The sequence below is a fragment of the Sycon ciliatum genome, chromosome 5 (assembly GCF_964019385.1).
Source record: "Sycon ciliatum chromosome 5, ocSycCili1.1, whole genome shotgun sequence".
NCBI lineage: Eukaryota > Metazoa > Porifera > Calcarea > Leucosolenida > Sycettidae > Sycon > Sycon ciliatum.
In genome coordinates, this window is record NC_088647.1 from 32,454,889 (window position 1) to 32,472,305 (window position 17,417).

The 17,417-nt window shown below is 48.8% G+C and overlaps 1 protein-coding gene across 1 annotated transcript; it reads left to right on the forward strand.

Annotated features, from left to right (window-relative positions):
• Window positions 1–493: 493 nt before the first annotated feature.
• On the forward strand, window positions 494–15,166 carry LOC135818364 (peptidyl-prolyl cis-trans isomerase G-like). The gene is made up of 12 exons (XM_065331719.1): window positions 494–865; window positions 950–1,024; window positions 3,467–3,574; window positions 4,317–4,361; window positions 5,994–6,111; window positions 7,025–7,182; window positions 7,708–7,987; window positions 9,980–10,186; window positions 10,580–10,624; window positions 11,503–11,554; window positions 11,946–11,987; window positions 13,642–15,166. The coding sequence occupies exons 1-12, from the start codon at window positions 811–813 to the stop codon at window positions 14,545–14,547; spliced, it is 2,091 nt and encodes a 696-aa protein (XP_065187791.1). The 5' UTR covers window positions 494–810; the 3' UTR covers window positions 14,548–15,166.
• The last annotated feature ends 2,251 nt before the right edge of the window (window positions 15,167–17,417 follow it).

The window sequence follows — 17,417 nt, forward strand, 5'->3', positions numbered from 1 at the left end:
CCCACACATGCACAGGCCCACAGTCGAGTCGCAGTCACGCGATAGATCGCCGGAGTCGCAGATACGTAACATGTACGATCGATCCATCGCGTATCGATGCTGGCTACAACAGTACAAGCAAGCATGAAGGCTCTGCGCTCTCAAGTCTCAGTCTCACTCCATGATCTGACAACAGCAGGAGAAGAGTGAGCCAGCTATATCCCGGGGTTTCCCCATGCCTTTGGTGACATGCCGTGTACTTCGCGCGCGTCGAATCTACGCTAGCGCGCTGTGTGGTGGTTTGGGTTGCCAAGGAACAAAATCAAAATCGACAAAAATTAAATGCACTCATAATATCAAGAGTCCATATTTATGCACTCTTGCTCATATCAAACTCAAAAAGTCAAAGCAAACGGTGATCGCGGGACTGGGAGGATCTAGGACTAGGAGGGCACAAAGCACACTCGCTGAGCTACATCATGTAGCGCCGGTACGCGGTAGGCATGGCATGCATGTAGATCTACGACTTGCGCGGCGTTTGTTTTTTTGACTTGAGACTTGAGTCGAGTGTGAAAAATGAAAGGTGAAAAAACTTCTTGAGTTGTCTTGAATCAATTTTTTCAATTCTTTCTACAAAGTGCTCGCTTCTTGGTACAGTGTACCCCGAGGTACTGATTTGCAAGCAGTTGAGTTATGAGTAGGGAATATTTTGGAGGGGAATGATTCCATCGGTGGCTGACTAAGTGAGTTTAGTGACGATCCGGAAGGTGGCCTTTTCAAGAAAAGGCGAAGAAAGTGTGGAGATAATTATTACTCAGGAGTTGACTCATCATGGCGAAGTACCAGCCAAGATGTTACTTGGATATCCACATCGACAACCAGCCTGGTAATGGGACAGGCTGAATTGCCTTCTCTCTTTGTAAGGCGGTGGTGATTTAATTTCAAGCCGTTTTTGTTGTTCGCCATGCAGCTGGCCGTGTTGTTGTGGAGCTGTACTCAGACATGTGCCCGAAAACTGCGGAAAATTTTCGCTGTTTGTGCACTGGTGAGTGTGTTGTATACATGTACAGCGTTGATTAATTGATTGGTTGATTGGTTATATACAGCGTAGGTGGTATCAAAAGTACATAAACCAGAGTGTGCAACTGTGCATATCTGATCTGAAACAGCGCAGTTCGTGCACTACAGTGCATTTCAAAACTATAGACGCGTAGGGTTTTGAAAACAAATTTGGCTGGAACTTTTTGAGAATAGTTTTCGGAATATTGCTCGGGATCGCTCCACAATTACTCTCATATAATTTCTAAAGGATTGGATAACAGACGCCCAATTTGGAAAAAATTATGCACAAAGTGATCACAGATTTTATGTGGTATAGATGCTGGCATAACGGTTTTTGCCTAGGTACGCGTCTATAGTTTTGAAATGGACTGTACGTCACCCTGATGAGGTCAGCCAAGCCGCGACTTGCGTACAGCTCAAATTTTCATGTTTCATAGCCCGGAAATCAGCCAAGTTTGCTTGATTTTAGACGTCCTGTTTCAGGATTTCGGTGTTTTGTGTGACTGTGTACGTACATCCACCGACAAGTAATGTCACCAGGCCATCCGTATAAAAAAAAACGAAATCAGCACAAACTCAGTGACCTGCACCACCGCGACTGGTTACGCAACTTTTCACTGTACCTGTGACTTACCATGCTGTCAGAAATGACGTACTGCACGAATTACGCTCCCACAGGAACCATCCCGAGTTGCACACTCTAGTTTATGTACTGTTGGTGGTATTGATACACATGTAATAGAGACAGACCTGGAGGTCACCGCCGCTTCTATTCTAATGCAGCTGAAGGCGATAGGTCATATGCGCCCTGCAGTGTCCAGTAGACACACCACACTGAGTCTGTGTGACCCTAATCTAGTTTTGGGCTACTGTAGAGCGACAAACTTTCGCGCCGTGCAAGTTTAGCGTTTTCGTAAACCGGGCTGGTTCACGATGAGAAGCGTTTGCGATTCTATCTATTCTAATTCAGTCGGAACTTGTACTGTCTACAATCAATGTACGGAGAGGTTTGCGGCGATGCATATTCGCGAATGTGTATTGGTCGCGAAAATAGCGAAATTTAATCTCTAGCGAAAGTTTCTCACTTCACAGTACTAACTTCTTGCATATTGCTGCGTAATACTAGCAGCTTGCCACATACTTACGATAGTGGCCTTTGTGATGGAAAATCAAAACAGGCGGTTAGGGGAAATTGGGTTTGGTGAAGCGATCAAACTTTTGCCCGTAATATCACAAACTGGTTCTTTTTAATTTTTTTTTCATTTTTTTGTGGTGGGTTTGAACGGCTTGGAAGATACTAGTATGTCTTAGTTTGGCACGAAATCGACACGCACGTGCATGCTGTCCTGAGAACCCAGGTGCTGAACAGTCAACTACGCCGTATACAGACTGACCCCGTGCTCATGCAAGCCAAGAAATGACTTGAAGTCAGAGTTAGTGTATGAGCGTGTGCGCAAAGAGTGCTCGACGAGCAAGGTACAGTCGGGTTTGATGACTTAGTAAAGCCATCTGCACGTTGCTTGTTGCCAGTATGAACAGCCTTCATGGTTGCAACACGGTTGTCTAGTACAGTGCAATGAAACCTGATAGTTCCGTGGAGAAAGCCGCGTTCCTGTATAGCGACGCTGATTGCCAGTGCATGTCCATATCCAGTGAGGGGCAGTGTTGATGCCTTTGGTTCATGGTGAATGTGCCATGCCCCTAGTGAACCTAGCTGACTGTGCAGTGCTGTCTGTAGTACCACCGCCGTGTCAATTGAATTCACTTTCACGTGTGCTGTGTGTGTGTACGCGCGTGTGTGTGTGTGTGTGTGTGTGTGTGTTCGTGTGTGTGTGTGTGTGTTCGTGTGTGTGTGTATGTGGTGGTGGTGATGTTGTGTGTGTATGTTTGTGTGCGTGTATGTGGTGATGGTGGTGTGTGCGTGTGTGTATGTGTGTGTGTGTGTGTGTGTGTGTGTGTGTGTGTCCCATATGGTGCAGTGGTATGTGCAGCGATTTCCAATCGATAGGTTGCGGGTTCGATTCCCGACGATTATGGTCACACACGTCTTTCTTCTCTTTCTCAGACTCCTCCTGACTTTTCTTTCATTCTCCTGGGTGGTTACCAACAGCCAGTGCATGCCGGAGTATGTGGTGTGATGTGTGTGTCAAAAAAATGAAAAAGACCAAAAAGTAGGGATTCACTGGCCAGAAAAAGCCACTTCATAGCTGTGTGGTGTAGACCAGGCTGAATAGTGGCGGTCAATTCTTCAGCCTTGCAAGCTGTTGAATGGTGCAATCCCAGCACAAGCTGCTATGGCTTCTGCTGTAGCATCGCCATCATCGCCTCCGGCGATGGGCGTCCAATGGTCCAATGGTGTGTGTGTGTGTGTGTGTGTGTGTGTGTGTGTGTGTGTGTGTGTGACAATATTGCACCCTGCATGCAGGCGAGAAAGGCGAAGGTCCGTACACTCAAGTGCCACTGCACTATCGTGGCTCTCCATGCCATCGTGTCGTCAAGAACTTCATGGTCCAGGCGGGTGACTTCATCAACGGTACGTTTTGTTGGTGCCCAGTGGCAGTGTCTGTTGTTCCTGCATGCCCCTGAATCTCCTTGCAATGAACTGATGGTGCAGTCGCTTGTCAGTTGTGATGAGTTGCATCACTCTTGCATTGGGCTGTTGCGTAGCATGTCGGAACATGAATCCTATGCAGCGATACACTCATATTTCTCTTTTCCGGCCGGTCCGGGACCAGGTACTGCCCATAACTTTGGAATGTTCATATGTCTGAATCGCTTGCGATTCAATGGGGACGGGCCAGAAATCTGGCGTATGATGTCACTATTTCCACAAAGGTTGGCAATAGAGTGATACTGTTTCCACTAGAACTCACCCACTGTGCTGGGTCTGAAGGTAGCGTTGTTATTCAAAGTTCCTGTTACTGACGAGGTTGACTGTATGTCTTTACTGCAGTTTATTGTAGAAAAGAAAAAGGACCAAGGAACTTCAAGTTACGCTATAATGTCCACTAACGCCACCAGCAGCTACTAAACAACCAGCTCATGCGATATCATGTAGTTCCTTGGTCCTTTTTCTTTTCTATAAATTTATCCTTGGCTCTCCATCTGAGTCCATTCTTGCAGTTTATTGTGTTCTGCATTTGCTGATCGCAGCCTTGGACCATTGGACATATTGCATGGTTTGAGATGCCGTGTTCTGTGCCCTGTGTGGGACCATTGGACATATTGCATGGTTTGAGATGCTGTGTTCTGTACCCTGTGTGTTGTGCGTTCAGGTGACGGCACTGGCGGAGAATCGATCTACGGGCGTACTTTCCCAGGTAGGAACTGTGAGACGCTCGGTACCTGAAAGGCGTCCCCGTGTGAATGAACACAAGTAGGAGGTAGGGGAAGAGTCAAGTCTGGCTTTGTCTTGCTCCGCTCCGGCCGCGTCAAGGTGCTGTGTGTTGCTGCTTTGCTACGTTTGCTGTCACAACTATTCACTACTTCTGGCTGGTAGGAATGTGTCTGCTGCATGTACAATCGTGTGGCGGTGGTGTTGAGCTAGCCACTTTAGTCATTGCCTGTAGAATACCGTGTTTTGAGTTTGCCTCGCATGCATAGGCGATTCTGGTGACTCATGAGATGGCTGACTGATGTTAGTAGTGGCAATTGCATACCGTAGTGACGAGCATATAAGCACATGTGCCTGTACCCGGGCATAAGCGCACCCTCACAAATAAGCGCATGGGCTTATAAGTGAACCTAAATGCAATTCCATCCTGCGACACACGGACACCACACAAACACCATGTTCACATAGTTCAGTGTGCAGTGCGATATTGCTCTATGTGCATAATTACATGACTGTACGGCATTGGTACACTAGCAACTCAAGCGCATGCGCCTATGTGTGAGACAAAACGCCCCGTAAAATAAAGCAACAAAACCCGCAAAAACTCACTCATAGTCATAAGCGCATGGACCTTTATGTGCGTCACTACGGTACAGTTATCCATGCTTGTGTCGTTATTGTAATCTCTTATCACAATGGTCACTAGACACAGGTTATCTTCCATAACAGTGGTCACTAAACACAGGTTATCTTCCATAACAGTGGTTGCTAAACACAGGTTATCTTCCATAACAGTGGTCACTAAACACAGGTTATCTTCCATCACAATGATCACTAAACACAGGTTATCTTTCATAAAGGCCGATTCATACTTAATGTCGCGTACGGGAAAGTCATCGCGCGACCGTCGCGCGATGGCTTTCCCGTACGCGAAATAGTTGAGCTCAGATCAAGTTTTTCGCGACGAGACGTGTTTCCCGTATGCGAAATGAAGTATGAATCGGCCTTAACAGTGGCCACGAAACACAGTTTTTCTTCCATCACAATGATCACTAAACACAGGTTATCTTTCATAACAGTGGCCACTAAACACAGTTTTTCTTTCATAACAGTGGCCACTAAACACAGGTTACCGTAAAAGTCCGTAAATAAGTACCTGCCCGAAAGAAATACCCCCTTCAGTCTTTTGGCTCTGTGTGTTGAAGTCAAGTCAAGCCCGATAAACATACTGCCCGAAATAAGTACCGGTACGATGCGCACATGCAGCACGTAGCATGTACATCTACATGTAAATGACTTCTCCACTACACACAAGTCAGGTCCGAAAGTTAGTTCGTGCCCGAAAGTCAGTACACGCCCGAAAGTTAGTACGGGTGTGGTCACTAAATTCGAAAGTAAATACGTACTTATTTACGGACTTTTATGGTATCTTCCATCACAGTGGTCACTAAACACAGGTGATCTTCCATCACAGTGGTCACTAAACACAGGTGATCTTCCATCACAGTGGTCACTAAACACAGGTGATCTTCCATCACAGTGGTCACTAAACACAGCTTGTCTCTTATCACAGGTTTTATTGTACAGCAAACCTTGCTTTGGCGTGACTTTTTTTCAGATGAAAACTTCACCTACAAGCACGATCGTCCGTTCCTGCTGTCCATGGCCAACCGAGGTCCCAACACCAACAGCTCTCAGTTCTTCATCACAACACAACCAGCTCCGCATCTTGACGGGTAAGGCTTGGCGATGTGACATAGCACAGTGCTGCTGATGCTGGTAGTGGTGGTGGTGGTGGTGCTGCTGGTGGTGGTGGTGGTGGTGGTGGTGGTGGTGGTGGTGGTGGTGGCGGCGGTGGTGGTAGTATCTTTAGCGGTTATTCGATTTCGTCACCGTTTGAGGCATTTTCTATGGAGTGGCATTTTACACGCTCTGGTTTGCCACTCCGTGCGAAACATGCATGGTGATGTCATTCGCATGACCAGTATTGCCTGGGAACTGAGAGGTTTCAGGTCTGGTTTGCAAACTAGTGACCGAACCAAGTCCGACGTGGAAACGTGGTGCACGCTTGTTGTACAGTACCAGAACCTGGCAGCTAGCTTGGTAGTGGTAACTTCTACCGGTATTCAATTGCAGTCACGCCGTCATTAGACACCCTTAGCAAACAACGGTAACGCTATTTTTTACGGTACTCGTACCTTGATCACCCAAATAGCGTTGAAGCTGCAGCGTATAAACGTTATGGGGGCTGATTTATCGTTGTGACCAACGGTACGTGTTTTGGCCAAATATTGCATAGTCCGTACGCATTTCACCTTGTATCACGTATATGGTGACCAAAATGGTTGTACCGCGCGAAATCAAAGCTATTCTCGTGGCAACAGCGTACTAAAAATAGCGTGCATCTTGCTAAAGGTCGAACCCAAATCACGGTATTTTCCCCCTTACGATAATACCGTTACAACATAACGTTTTTTGCTAAGGGTGTCTATTATCTTATGTCTTGTGTACAGCACTATGCTACATGGGTGTCTCTCTGTCTGGTCATGACAAGCTGTGTGCGTCTGCGTAAGATATCGCAATGTTGCCGAGTCTGATTATTGCATTCTCCTCTTGCATGTTCTGCGTTCTCGACGATTGTCTCTGCAGGATTCACGTCGTGTTCGGACAGGTTCTTGTCGGCCATGACGTTGTACGCAACATTGAGCAACTTCAGGTAAACAAACGCAGTCGACCCACTGTCCAAGTGGTCATAGCCAACTGTGGCCAGCTTGTCCTGGCGAAGAAAGCAGCATCAGATAAGAAAGGTAATGACTGGTCAGTGTATTGTATGAGTCGGTAGTGAATTAGTGGCTGGTTGCCCTGCTGTTCTTGCACGTTTTGGTCATATTGATGAGCATCCTGGTTGCGACGACAAGAATATACTCAATATAGCATATTTCTATATCTAGGAAAGGGTTTGGATCGCATGCATACAGTAGCCAGGGCTGCCACTTTTCTGTCGGTAGAAACCTGAAGGTGGTGGTGGTCGTGGTGGTGCTGGTGCTGATGGTTGTGGTGGTGGTAAGGGGACAGTGTTCCCTTTAGAAGCCTAATCATTTTTAGGATTCAAGGGCCCGAAACAACAGATTGGAGTGCTTCCGTGAACAGTCCAAGTAAGATAGTGAAGCAGCACTATCGGCCGGTTTGTCAGAGCGACTTGTAAAATCAGAACAAGTTGCAATCGTGCGTAGCTAAATACATGTGCATGTATCAGTATTCCATGGGTCTCTTTTTCTGGCTCCAGACCGTCTTTCTGCTCTGTTCTCTAACTTCTCTTGCCGCTGCCGCAGCATCCTCCAAGAAGAAACGCTCTGCACCGGCCAGCAGCAGTGAGAGCAGCAGCGGCAGCGATAGCGATTCCAGCGACTCTGGCTCTTCCTCCAGCGGGTCGTCATCCTCCGAGTCTGAATCGGAGAGGGCGCGGCGCAAGCTGAAGAAAAAGAAAGCGCAGAAGCGAGCGGAGCGCAAGGAACGTCGAGCGCGGAGAAAGAAGCGCAAGCTGAAGAAATTGAAGAAGTCGAAGAAGAAGGCGGAAAAGGCGAAAGACAGAAAGTCTTCGCCGGACGATGAGTAAGTGCCTTGTCTGTCTGCTGCTCTGTCCCTGTGTCAATGTATTGTTTGTAAATGGCCAGGTGAAAGTTATCAGGCAATAATTTGAATGTTGTATTGCCTCGGTCAGTCATGTGCCACTTGACCTTTGCAAATTCCATGCATGTGTGTACAGAGTCTGGAGGAGTGAGTACTTTTTACTGGACCAATATGTACTTTCAATTCTTTCAGCATAAAAGTGCACATGCATTGGTGGCATACAGCAGGTAGCCAGTGCAGGCTAAATTTTATTTTTCAAGGAAACCCTTCGAAAATGGTACCAATCGATTCAGCGTGGCATTTTCATTCCTCCTGCAAAGTTTCAGCTGATTTGGAGTCATGACAAGGACGCTATGGCGATTTGAAGATCGAAAAACTTCAGTTTTGTTTGTCAAGAAGAAAGGCCATGATCGCACACAAATCATACAACCCGTGTGGCACAATGATTTTTGAACGAAGTCGATCCGCGGACCCCGTGCTTCGCACATATGTAGCTACATACTGCACGCATGCATACTGCACTGCACAGAACAGAGGCTTTTTTGAACGCAGATATGTAGTTCGTCTTCTTCGAAATGTCTTCCAAATGCGTGGTGCTGGTGTTGTTCTCAGCTTCGTCAAGGCAGAATGCAGCTGCATGTGATGCTCCTGTGTGTTCATGCATGTTCTCTTTTCGCGTCTCGACATTGTAGCGTCCAGACTCAGCTCGACTGGAGAAGATTGAGGAGACTATGCTTTGATCCACATGGAAAATCGATGAAATTTGGTAATTATCGTCGGGCGCTAAAAAGCGCTGGGGAGCATGGGGCTAAAACTTCGTAGCAGTCATCCCTACCATGACAGGCATCGACTGGTATATGTTCCATTCTGTTCCCAACCACTACGGGTCGTCTGCGAAGCTTTCTTCTTCGCCGATTCTCGGACAGATCGTACGTCTTCGCACTGTATCTCTCGTCTCCCTCAACGGATCAAAACACGGTTTTCGCCAGGACGAACACAAACCCCCAGATTTCGCGGCGGCAACATCTTCGAGTAGGGAAAAGCTAGCAGCTAACCAGGAATCACCAAAAAACACGTTACTCAGCGTGATTTGCGACAGCTGTCATTGTGCCGTCGCACCATGCATGTACCATGCACGGGAATGGAACACGGATGAGTCGTTTTATTACGACAGCCTGCACTGGCTACAGCAGGCGAGACCCTGCTTGCTCCGAAACAACGGTTGGATTTTACTTTCCACCGCTATCTGTATTCCTCGTGCGAAAACAGCAGTGGTTGCATTGTTGTCGGTGAATATATTATAAAAAGTGGAGATTTCCAAGGGCCTTGAAAGTACCGTAAAGTGCCGCCAGAGCGTCCCACCGATCGTCCTTTCGTGGTCGCTCTGGGGAGGCAGGGTGGCCGCGAGTGTGTGAGGTGGTCTGTACTGGGGGCATACACACGCCTACGCCGCGACTGTCGCAGTGAAGCAACAGCGGCTTGGTGAAGGTAAATTCCACGTTGTTCGTGCTGGCTGCAGCACTGGGCACTGCAGTTCACATGGCTCACCGTACAAGTAAATGCGACGCAACCCCAATGTTGCAAAACAGAGTGAACCCCGGGCCGTGCGATTTCAGTCGCATCAGGCCATACGACGTTCACTTCTTTGGCCGGAAACAAGAGTCCTCTTTCCGTAATTCAGGGTGAGGTGCTCTCGCGAGACGGGGCGCTCTCGCGGTACTTTACGGTACTTCTAAGTAGCATAAACTACAGCTGTCCTGTACTCGACGCAAAGTTTTTATTACAATCAGCAGAATATGAGAACAACAATGGATAAAGAGCTCAATGCGTTCAAATACCCTGTACTAACTAGTACAGCGTTGCATGTTTGATCAGCATTATGCTTCAGGACCTAGCCGTTGTTGCCATTCGTGTAGCGTACTGTGCTCGACGTACGTAGCTCTCTGTTTTCTTCATCTATCTGTCCATGTTCAGGGAGAAGCCAGCCGCTCTTGAAGTGCTGGATCCGTACGTGGTCGGTGTAGCGCCACCAGAAGACATCCCATCGTCGTCGACCTGGCTGCTTCGTAGAAGCCGTACGCCCAGTCCGGTCCGCGAGAAGCGTGAGAAGGAGAGAGAAGAGGCCAAGCAATCCAAGTCTAAAGACAAGCGAAGGCATCGCGGAGACTCTGCCAGTGACAGGTGTGTACAGTGAAATTTTGGTACATTATAACGCACGTTCCAGTATCGTTCTGTACTTCGACACTTCGCGAGACCCCGAAGTACAGAACGATACTGGTATGTGCAAAGTAATTCGCTTCTTGTCTGCATTTCGAGCGCTTCTCGCCTTGCACTGGTTCGATTAATGGACATCTTTGCACTTGACAATTACGCTCGCTGCTGTCCAACTAGGTGTGCTCCCTTTGGTGGTAGATGAAGACCTGACACTTTTTGTGTGGAAAATCATCAGTATGAAGCTGTACGAATGGCTGGATTGAGTGTTCTTGCTCCTGGTCAAAGCGTTACGAGCCTGTGCGTTTGTTTGTGTACGTGTGTGTGTGTGTGTGTTCATCCTACTCTGTGCTCGCATCGTAGGTCTGACAGTGAAGATGACAAGAGAGGAGATCGAGCAGCGGGCAGGTACGACTATGGCTGTATGCCCTGCATAGCTGTGCATAGCTGTGCACAGCAACATGTTGGGTTAGCTTACCACTAAGAATGTACAGTCAACCTTGTTAACAACGACCTCGAGTATAACAACAACTCACTAATCACAACACAATCTTCAGACAGTGACCACTAGACTGCATACGTTCAACCTCACGAATAATGTGAACTCGCGAATAATGTCACGTTTTTTGTTCCATAAGTGGACTTTCTACTCAGTGGAACCTCAGAATTCTGACCGCCTTTCAATTTCAGACCGGTCAAATTGGTCTGATTTCCGAGATGATCTTTTTTGGGGGAAAGTGACCACCGGTGTGCGCGCTTCAGGCAGTCGTCAAATGCCCGATTACCGGTATTTGACGACTCCCTGGCGCGCTTTATAATATGGAGGAAAATTCAGGATCGAGCAAAGGTGGTTTCAGTTCAGTCCGGCTGTTGTTTTACTGAGGTGGTCAGAAAGTGAGGTTCCGCTTTAGGTGTTCTGGTTCACAGAACTGGTTCTGCTTGTCCACATATGGGAACGAGAAGAGGTGCCAAGTCACCATTGCCAAGTGCCGTAATTACGTAAAGAGGTGGCAAACTGCCCAAATACGGATGACACGTGTGTGAAGGTACACTTGCGACTTCTGATGCTCCCAGGAGACGTGTGCGTGAACAGACTGCCACTTCCACTGTGTAATTCTGGTGCCCATTGCGTGTGTGTCTTTTCTGGTCCTCTTTTCATTGACACACGTTTTGCGCACCTCCTGCACTCAGTCAAAATTGATGGCAACCATTTAGTTTGGTTATTTGATCTCTAACAAGCAGGCCTAATTGATCAGGTTTTCTTTCTTTTGTCTCTTTCTTCACAGCGGGGAACGACAGTACGGTTACAAGCGTGAATACACGTCGCGGACGGGAAGGGTAGGTCCTCTAGATGCTACCGCACTGTCCTCTTGGCAATGGCGAGTGTGTTCTATTGCAAACCGATTTATTCCTCGGGGGGGGGGGGGCTGGCACGTGCGCCAGTGCCCTTCAAGGGGGGTTCCAGGGGACCTCCCCGGGAAATTTTTCAAAAAATGAAGCAAAATCCTGCATTTTGAGCGAAAAAAGGAGGGTTCCGGGCACCCAGGAACCCATACGGGGCACGCGCCTGGGGGACTCCGGTCTAGCCACTCCACTGTGACGCCCTGTACTCTTGTTTCTCCATACTCCTTTCTGTGGAGCTGTGATTGTCCTGGTCGTTGCCATGGTGAGGGTATGACAATCTCAGTGTACTGGTGTGTGTTGGTGTGTGTTTTGCTATCCCGTTCAGGTGTCGCGGTCCGGTCATCGCCTGAAGGGAAGAGGCACGATGGTGAGTTAGTTGATGTGGTGGTGTGTTTATCACAGCACTGTGCTGGCAAAACCTGGTTTCTGTGCTCACTCAGCAGACCCTGCACGTCAAAGTCTGTGACCCCAGGGTGACTTCTTCACATTGAACGAAAGTAAAACATATTCATGCCCATACTGATTTTTTGTTGTATTGTGAAAAGGGACAAATCCACACTTTCACGAGGGGGAAGGATTCGCGAAATTTCAAGGCGACAGCAGGAATTTTCAACTGGATACAGTAACATATGAGCATGGATCAGCAAAAACCATCACATGTGCAAAATTTTCAAAAAATATTTTTGTGCTCCAAATTGATCCACAACTACTGATAACCAGTCTCAAGAAATTTTAGATCAATCACAGCACCGTAAGTGACCAAAAAATGCAGTACACCACATCTCTGTACAAATGTTGGAAGTGGCATTTCTGTGTAAGATGCAAGTATGAGCGTTGGTATGTGTCTTATCCTGTTAGGCATTGCCATAACTCAGCGGGCTAACAAGGAGGAATTTTATAGTCCTTGGGGGTGTACTCAGACACTGGCTTGTCCAAGTAAATCATTGGCTTCACTGACTATTGGGCAGCTAACGGCATATGGCCAAGTTCCAGGGGCTGATATTGCATCCACAACAGGCTCTGTACTGATGGTTTCCAAGCCCTTCACTTCCATGAAAACATATCTGCACACACGGAGTGCAATCACAGTAGCTGTGACTACTTAGCACACAGGCTCACGAGCATGAGGCACGTACTAGGTGCAGATACATTATCTGACCCTACAGGAACATATTTTTTTGAATTTTAGTGGGAGCTGCTGCATGGACAAAATAAATGTTCCAAGTTGCTCAGCGTCCAAGCCAACGAAGCATATCTTGTCTGGCGCTAGCTCTCGTTGCTCTGCTTGTCGTGAATCGAGACGCCTTTGTTCTGCATCGTCCCTGTCGAAATCCGACAAACTTACAAGTGAAGGAGTCATTCATTGCTCAACAATATCCACTCGAGTCGTCGTCATTCTCATCAGCGCTGCTTTCTTCTACACGAAGTCTGCAGCCTCGCCGAGTCGCTTTGCGGCAGGAGAGAGTCGTCTTCTGGAGCTCCGCGGCTTTCACCTGACTCCCTTGATGAGCAATCGCCATCCCAGTCATCACCAAAAAATGTCGTGTCGTGATTGGCGTTAACGACGATCGATGCGCGTGCGATGTTCGCGCCCCGCGATCGTACCTATTTGCCAGCCAAGCTCAGGTACGTGGGGTTTCCCAGCCATGTCTCCTCACTTGCCTGGGGCTTGCCTAGCTAGCTAGTCACTGACAAACAAACAAACACGGGCTTGTCAGGCGGAAAGAAAGACTAGTGACAAGAAAGACAGAAAGGTGATGGGTAGTTGTTAGGTCCGCGACTTTTCTTTCGCTCGACTTCAACATCACTTTTTGATCAATTACTTGATAATCAAACACAAGTGATGGTTTTCGCTGATCCGGGCTCATATCATTATTTACCGGAGACCACAAAATTCGCGAAATTTATTTGTTGCTACACGCCTGCTGTCTGAAGTCGCAAACTGAAAACGCCGCACAATTTTGAATTTTCCCGTTTTACATTACGTTCGTTCCTCCCTTTGTTTGACTGTGCTGTTGCAGCGGTACCGCACACCGTCTCCAGTTGGCGGTGAGTCGTCGAGCCATCGGCACCCTCCTCCCGCCCAGGGAGACCTGCGCGATCGGCTGAATCGCAGTCGCAACGCTCGCCGCCAGCGTTCCAGCGAGGAGCCACGGAGGTCCGGCGATGCCGCCGTCCAAACCGAGCAGCGCGAGCGCAGTCACAGCCGTTCACCGCGTCGTCGATCCAGGTCTCCGCTGGAGCAGCGTAGCTCACCGCCGCCACAGGCACGTGGTGACAGCGAGTCAACAAGTGAAGCACAGCCGGAGAACGGCGACAACACCGAGGCAACCAAGGAAGCGTCTACTACTACTGCTGCTGCTGCTGGTAGCGTTGCTAACGGATCTGCTGAAGCCACGCAGACAGTGCGGGAATGGGATCAGGGCAAGTCGCCGGTTCGTTCTCGTCGCAGCCGCACTCGCAGTCGGTCTCCAGCTCGTCGTAGCCGTAGTCGGTCACCAGATCACCATGGCTACCGCTCACGTCGCAGTCGTGGTGACGATCGTCGCCGCGGTGACAGCCGCAGTCCCGAGCGTCGCCGAGATCGCTACCGTCGTCGATCGCGCAGCAGAGACAGGTCCGAGCGGGATCGTCGGGGCGGTCGCCGTGACAACGTCCTGTCGCGCCTGGACCGGCCGGGCCAGCAGCTGGAGAGCCGGTTTGAACGCGGCCGCCGCCAGTCACCGGACGCTGGTCGCGACGATGACCACCACCACAGCGGGCGCCTGAACAAGTGGAGCGACGACGACGCCAGGAAAAGCAAGAACGAAGGCCGCAAGGAGCGCTCCGCTCGGTTTCGCTCACGTTCTCCCTCACCAGCCAAGAAGAAGAGGGACAGGCGATGGGGACGCGACAACAACAACACTAGTGATTCAGATTCCGAATAGAATAGTAAGCCGAAACGTTTTCTGGGGCAACGCGGAGAAAGGCTACGATCGGCTTTTCTTCCTTTTGCCCTTCATGTAGTTTTGGTCTTGCTTATCGATTGTCTACTGTGCATGTAGCCATGTTGCTCTGATAGCTGTATTCTAGTGACATACTGACATTCTGACATTTTCCCATGAGCACACATTGTGATTTGTCAATGGGACGGTGCCGTGCACGACTTGTACGACTGTGACCGTTGCACCGTTCTCACTATCGTTGAGGCTATCTCTGTCTCTACCTGTCTCTGTTTGTCTCTGTCTCTCTTTCTGTCTCTGTCTCTGTCTCTCTCCGTCTCTGTCTCTCTCTCTCTCTCTCTCTCTCTCTCTCTCTCTCTCTCTCTCTCTCTCTCTCTCTCTCTCTCTCTCTCTCTCTCTCTGTCTCTGTCTCTGTCTCTCTCTCTGTCTCTCTCTCTCTCTCTCTCTCTCTCTCTCTCTCTCTCTCTCTCTCTCTCTCTCTCTCTCCCTGTGCTTCCGCTGTGCTTGTGTGAAGTAACAGGTATAGTCTGTAGCGAGGGAAGTAATAGTTGTATCAAATCATTACTATTGATAATAAGATTGATAGCAGCATTCAGGTCGTGTACTGTTCCGCCATCAGCTGTGTGGGTCGGGGACTTCATCTACTGTATAATGCTCAATCTGCGCACAGAACTTGCTCAATCTGCGCACAGAACTTGCTCAATCTGCGCACAGAACTGTTTCGTCCTTTGTGGACTCATCAGCGCAGCACAGAGGAAATGAGGCCGAACCTGATGGCACTGAAAAATAAATTTTCCAAAGCCTGGATTTAAACCAGGCCCGAACGCACCTTGTCAGAGTGCTCAAACTGAGTCGGTGAGCTCTGGCGGCATAACGCAAACAGCAAAGGCACTACCCCACTCAAGAGTGCTCAACTGCTACAAGAGCAGGAGCGAAATACTTAATCTGCGGACAGAACTGTTTCGTCCTTTGTGTACTGTGTAATGTGTAGTCTAACATCACCCTGCTGGTGCTGCTTCCTGGGTGCGAGCGCAGAGTGATGCCGTCCAATAAAGAAACTCTTTTCTCGGCGCCTCGCGACCGAAAGGTTCCTGTGTCTCGGATTCAGCCGTTCTTCGCACATGCACTGCAGCCTTAATTAAAACAATAGCGCATTGGTCTTTTGGAATGGGCACACTGAGCCATTGGTCTCTTGGAATGGGCACACTCAGCCATTAATGCATTGGTCTCTTGGAATTAGGGAGGCGTAAAATACCGGTATTTTACGACTCCCTGCTTGGAATGGGCACAGCCATGATCACTGCCCTTCAGTCTTCTGAGGCTTGCATACCCAGTATAGGACCTGAGGACTAAGCAGTTCTTATGTGGTGAATTAGTTCAGCTGACTGCCACGGGATAGGAAGACAGTTTCAAGATTGATTTATCATTTGGGATGTGCCTCACCGTGTCTGTGGGTTGCCCAGTTGACAGATCAGGGTGCCGGCCCAGGATATTATTATTATAGAGAGGTCTTACCGTACATGTGTGTGGTTTTATCAAGAGCACATTACATGTATACAAGTTGGTGTTCTTTTGGCTTGGTGCAGCTCCTCAGTTTTTTTGTTCGTTGACGTAAGCTCACATTGCGACACACAGCGAAGCATGCGAAGCATGCGAAGCATGTATAAGCTAAAAAATAAAATAAATTTCACGGTTCGCGTGAGACTCGGCTGGAAGCCGAGTTTTCCGCATCCGCCGTGGGAACGCCACCACCCTCTAGGATCAAAGGCGCAGATGCAGCGCCTAAACGGTGGGAGGTGAGTAGATCAGACCCACCACCAAGTGGTCAAAGACCGAAATCCCATTAGCTGCATCCATGTTACCCTCGTGCCAGGCCACGAGTTCCCAATTAACTGTGGGTCGCAGCACGGCTGGAAAAATTCCTTCCGCTTCCAAGCAGGACTTGAACCTGGTACCCTCTGTTTCTCAATCATGGTCTTAGACCATCCCACTATGCAGCTAGCGTTAGCTTATACATGCGTGCCTCTCGTATCCCGGCACTGCCCATCACTTTGAAAAGGTTCGTAACTGTGCTGGGGCCGGGCCAGAGATCGGCCATGACGTTACTATTTCCACAAAAAGTGGCAAACGAGTAGTATTATCTACACTGAACCTCACCGGCCGCATGCAGGGTACCCAGTATATCGAGATGTCCTTAAAACGTTGAGGTCCGGATAAGAGAGGTATACAAGACAGTGTACTTCGAAGCAGTCATCACAGTGAGAAAGGTGTACATGTACGCGGTACATGTTAATATGACAAACGGCTTCGCATGACAGCCATGCCCCATCCCTGCATGAACTACTGTCGTGGACATGGACATCCAATCGATTGACCGAGACCGGCGTCCTCAGCGCATACAGAACGTTGCATGCAGTGCACATGTTGATCCGATGCGACCAGCAGCGCATAATAATACAGCCATGCATGTGTGTACTGCTTACCCACGGCTACATGGCCAGCGCCCTGGGGCCGCTAGACGTGCGGCCGGATTTCCATTTCTTACACGACACGTGATCGTTGCCGGGGCCATGGCCAATAGGCGATCTTCCCGCCGCAGGCATAATCAGGCCATCAGGACCGTTTGACGTCATTTCGGGAGTTTCAGGACCGTTTGACGTCATGTCAGGAATGTCAGGACCGTTTGACGTCATTTCGAGAATAATTTTTCGACCTTCGACCTTCCCTAATATGTGGCTTCGCGATGTAAGAAATCAAATGAAGCACGCTCTGTCTGTCATGATGGCTGAGCGTGCTTCATTACATACGTCCAGGACAGTATAATATGTTGCCACAGAAAAGGTCGACGATGATCG

Excerpts from the sequence above, each read along its gene's own strand:
- LOC135818364 (XM_065331719.1), top strand. The coding sequence starts at position 811 with ATGGCGAAGTACCAGCCAAGATGTTACTTGGATATCCACATCGACAAC. Across the intron at positions 3,575-4,316 it reads GGCGGGTGACTTCATCAACG|GTGACGGCACTGGCGGAGAA; the intron begins GTACGTTTTGTT and ends TTGTGCGTTCAG. Across the intron at positions 6,112-7,024 it reads CCAGCTCCGCATCTTGACGG|GATTCACGTCGTGTTCGGAC; the intron begins GTAAGGCTTGGC and ends TTGTCTCTGCAG.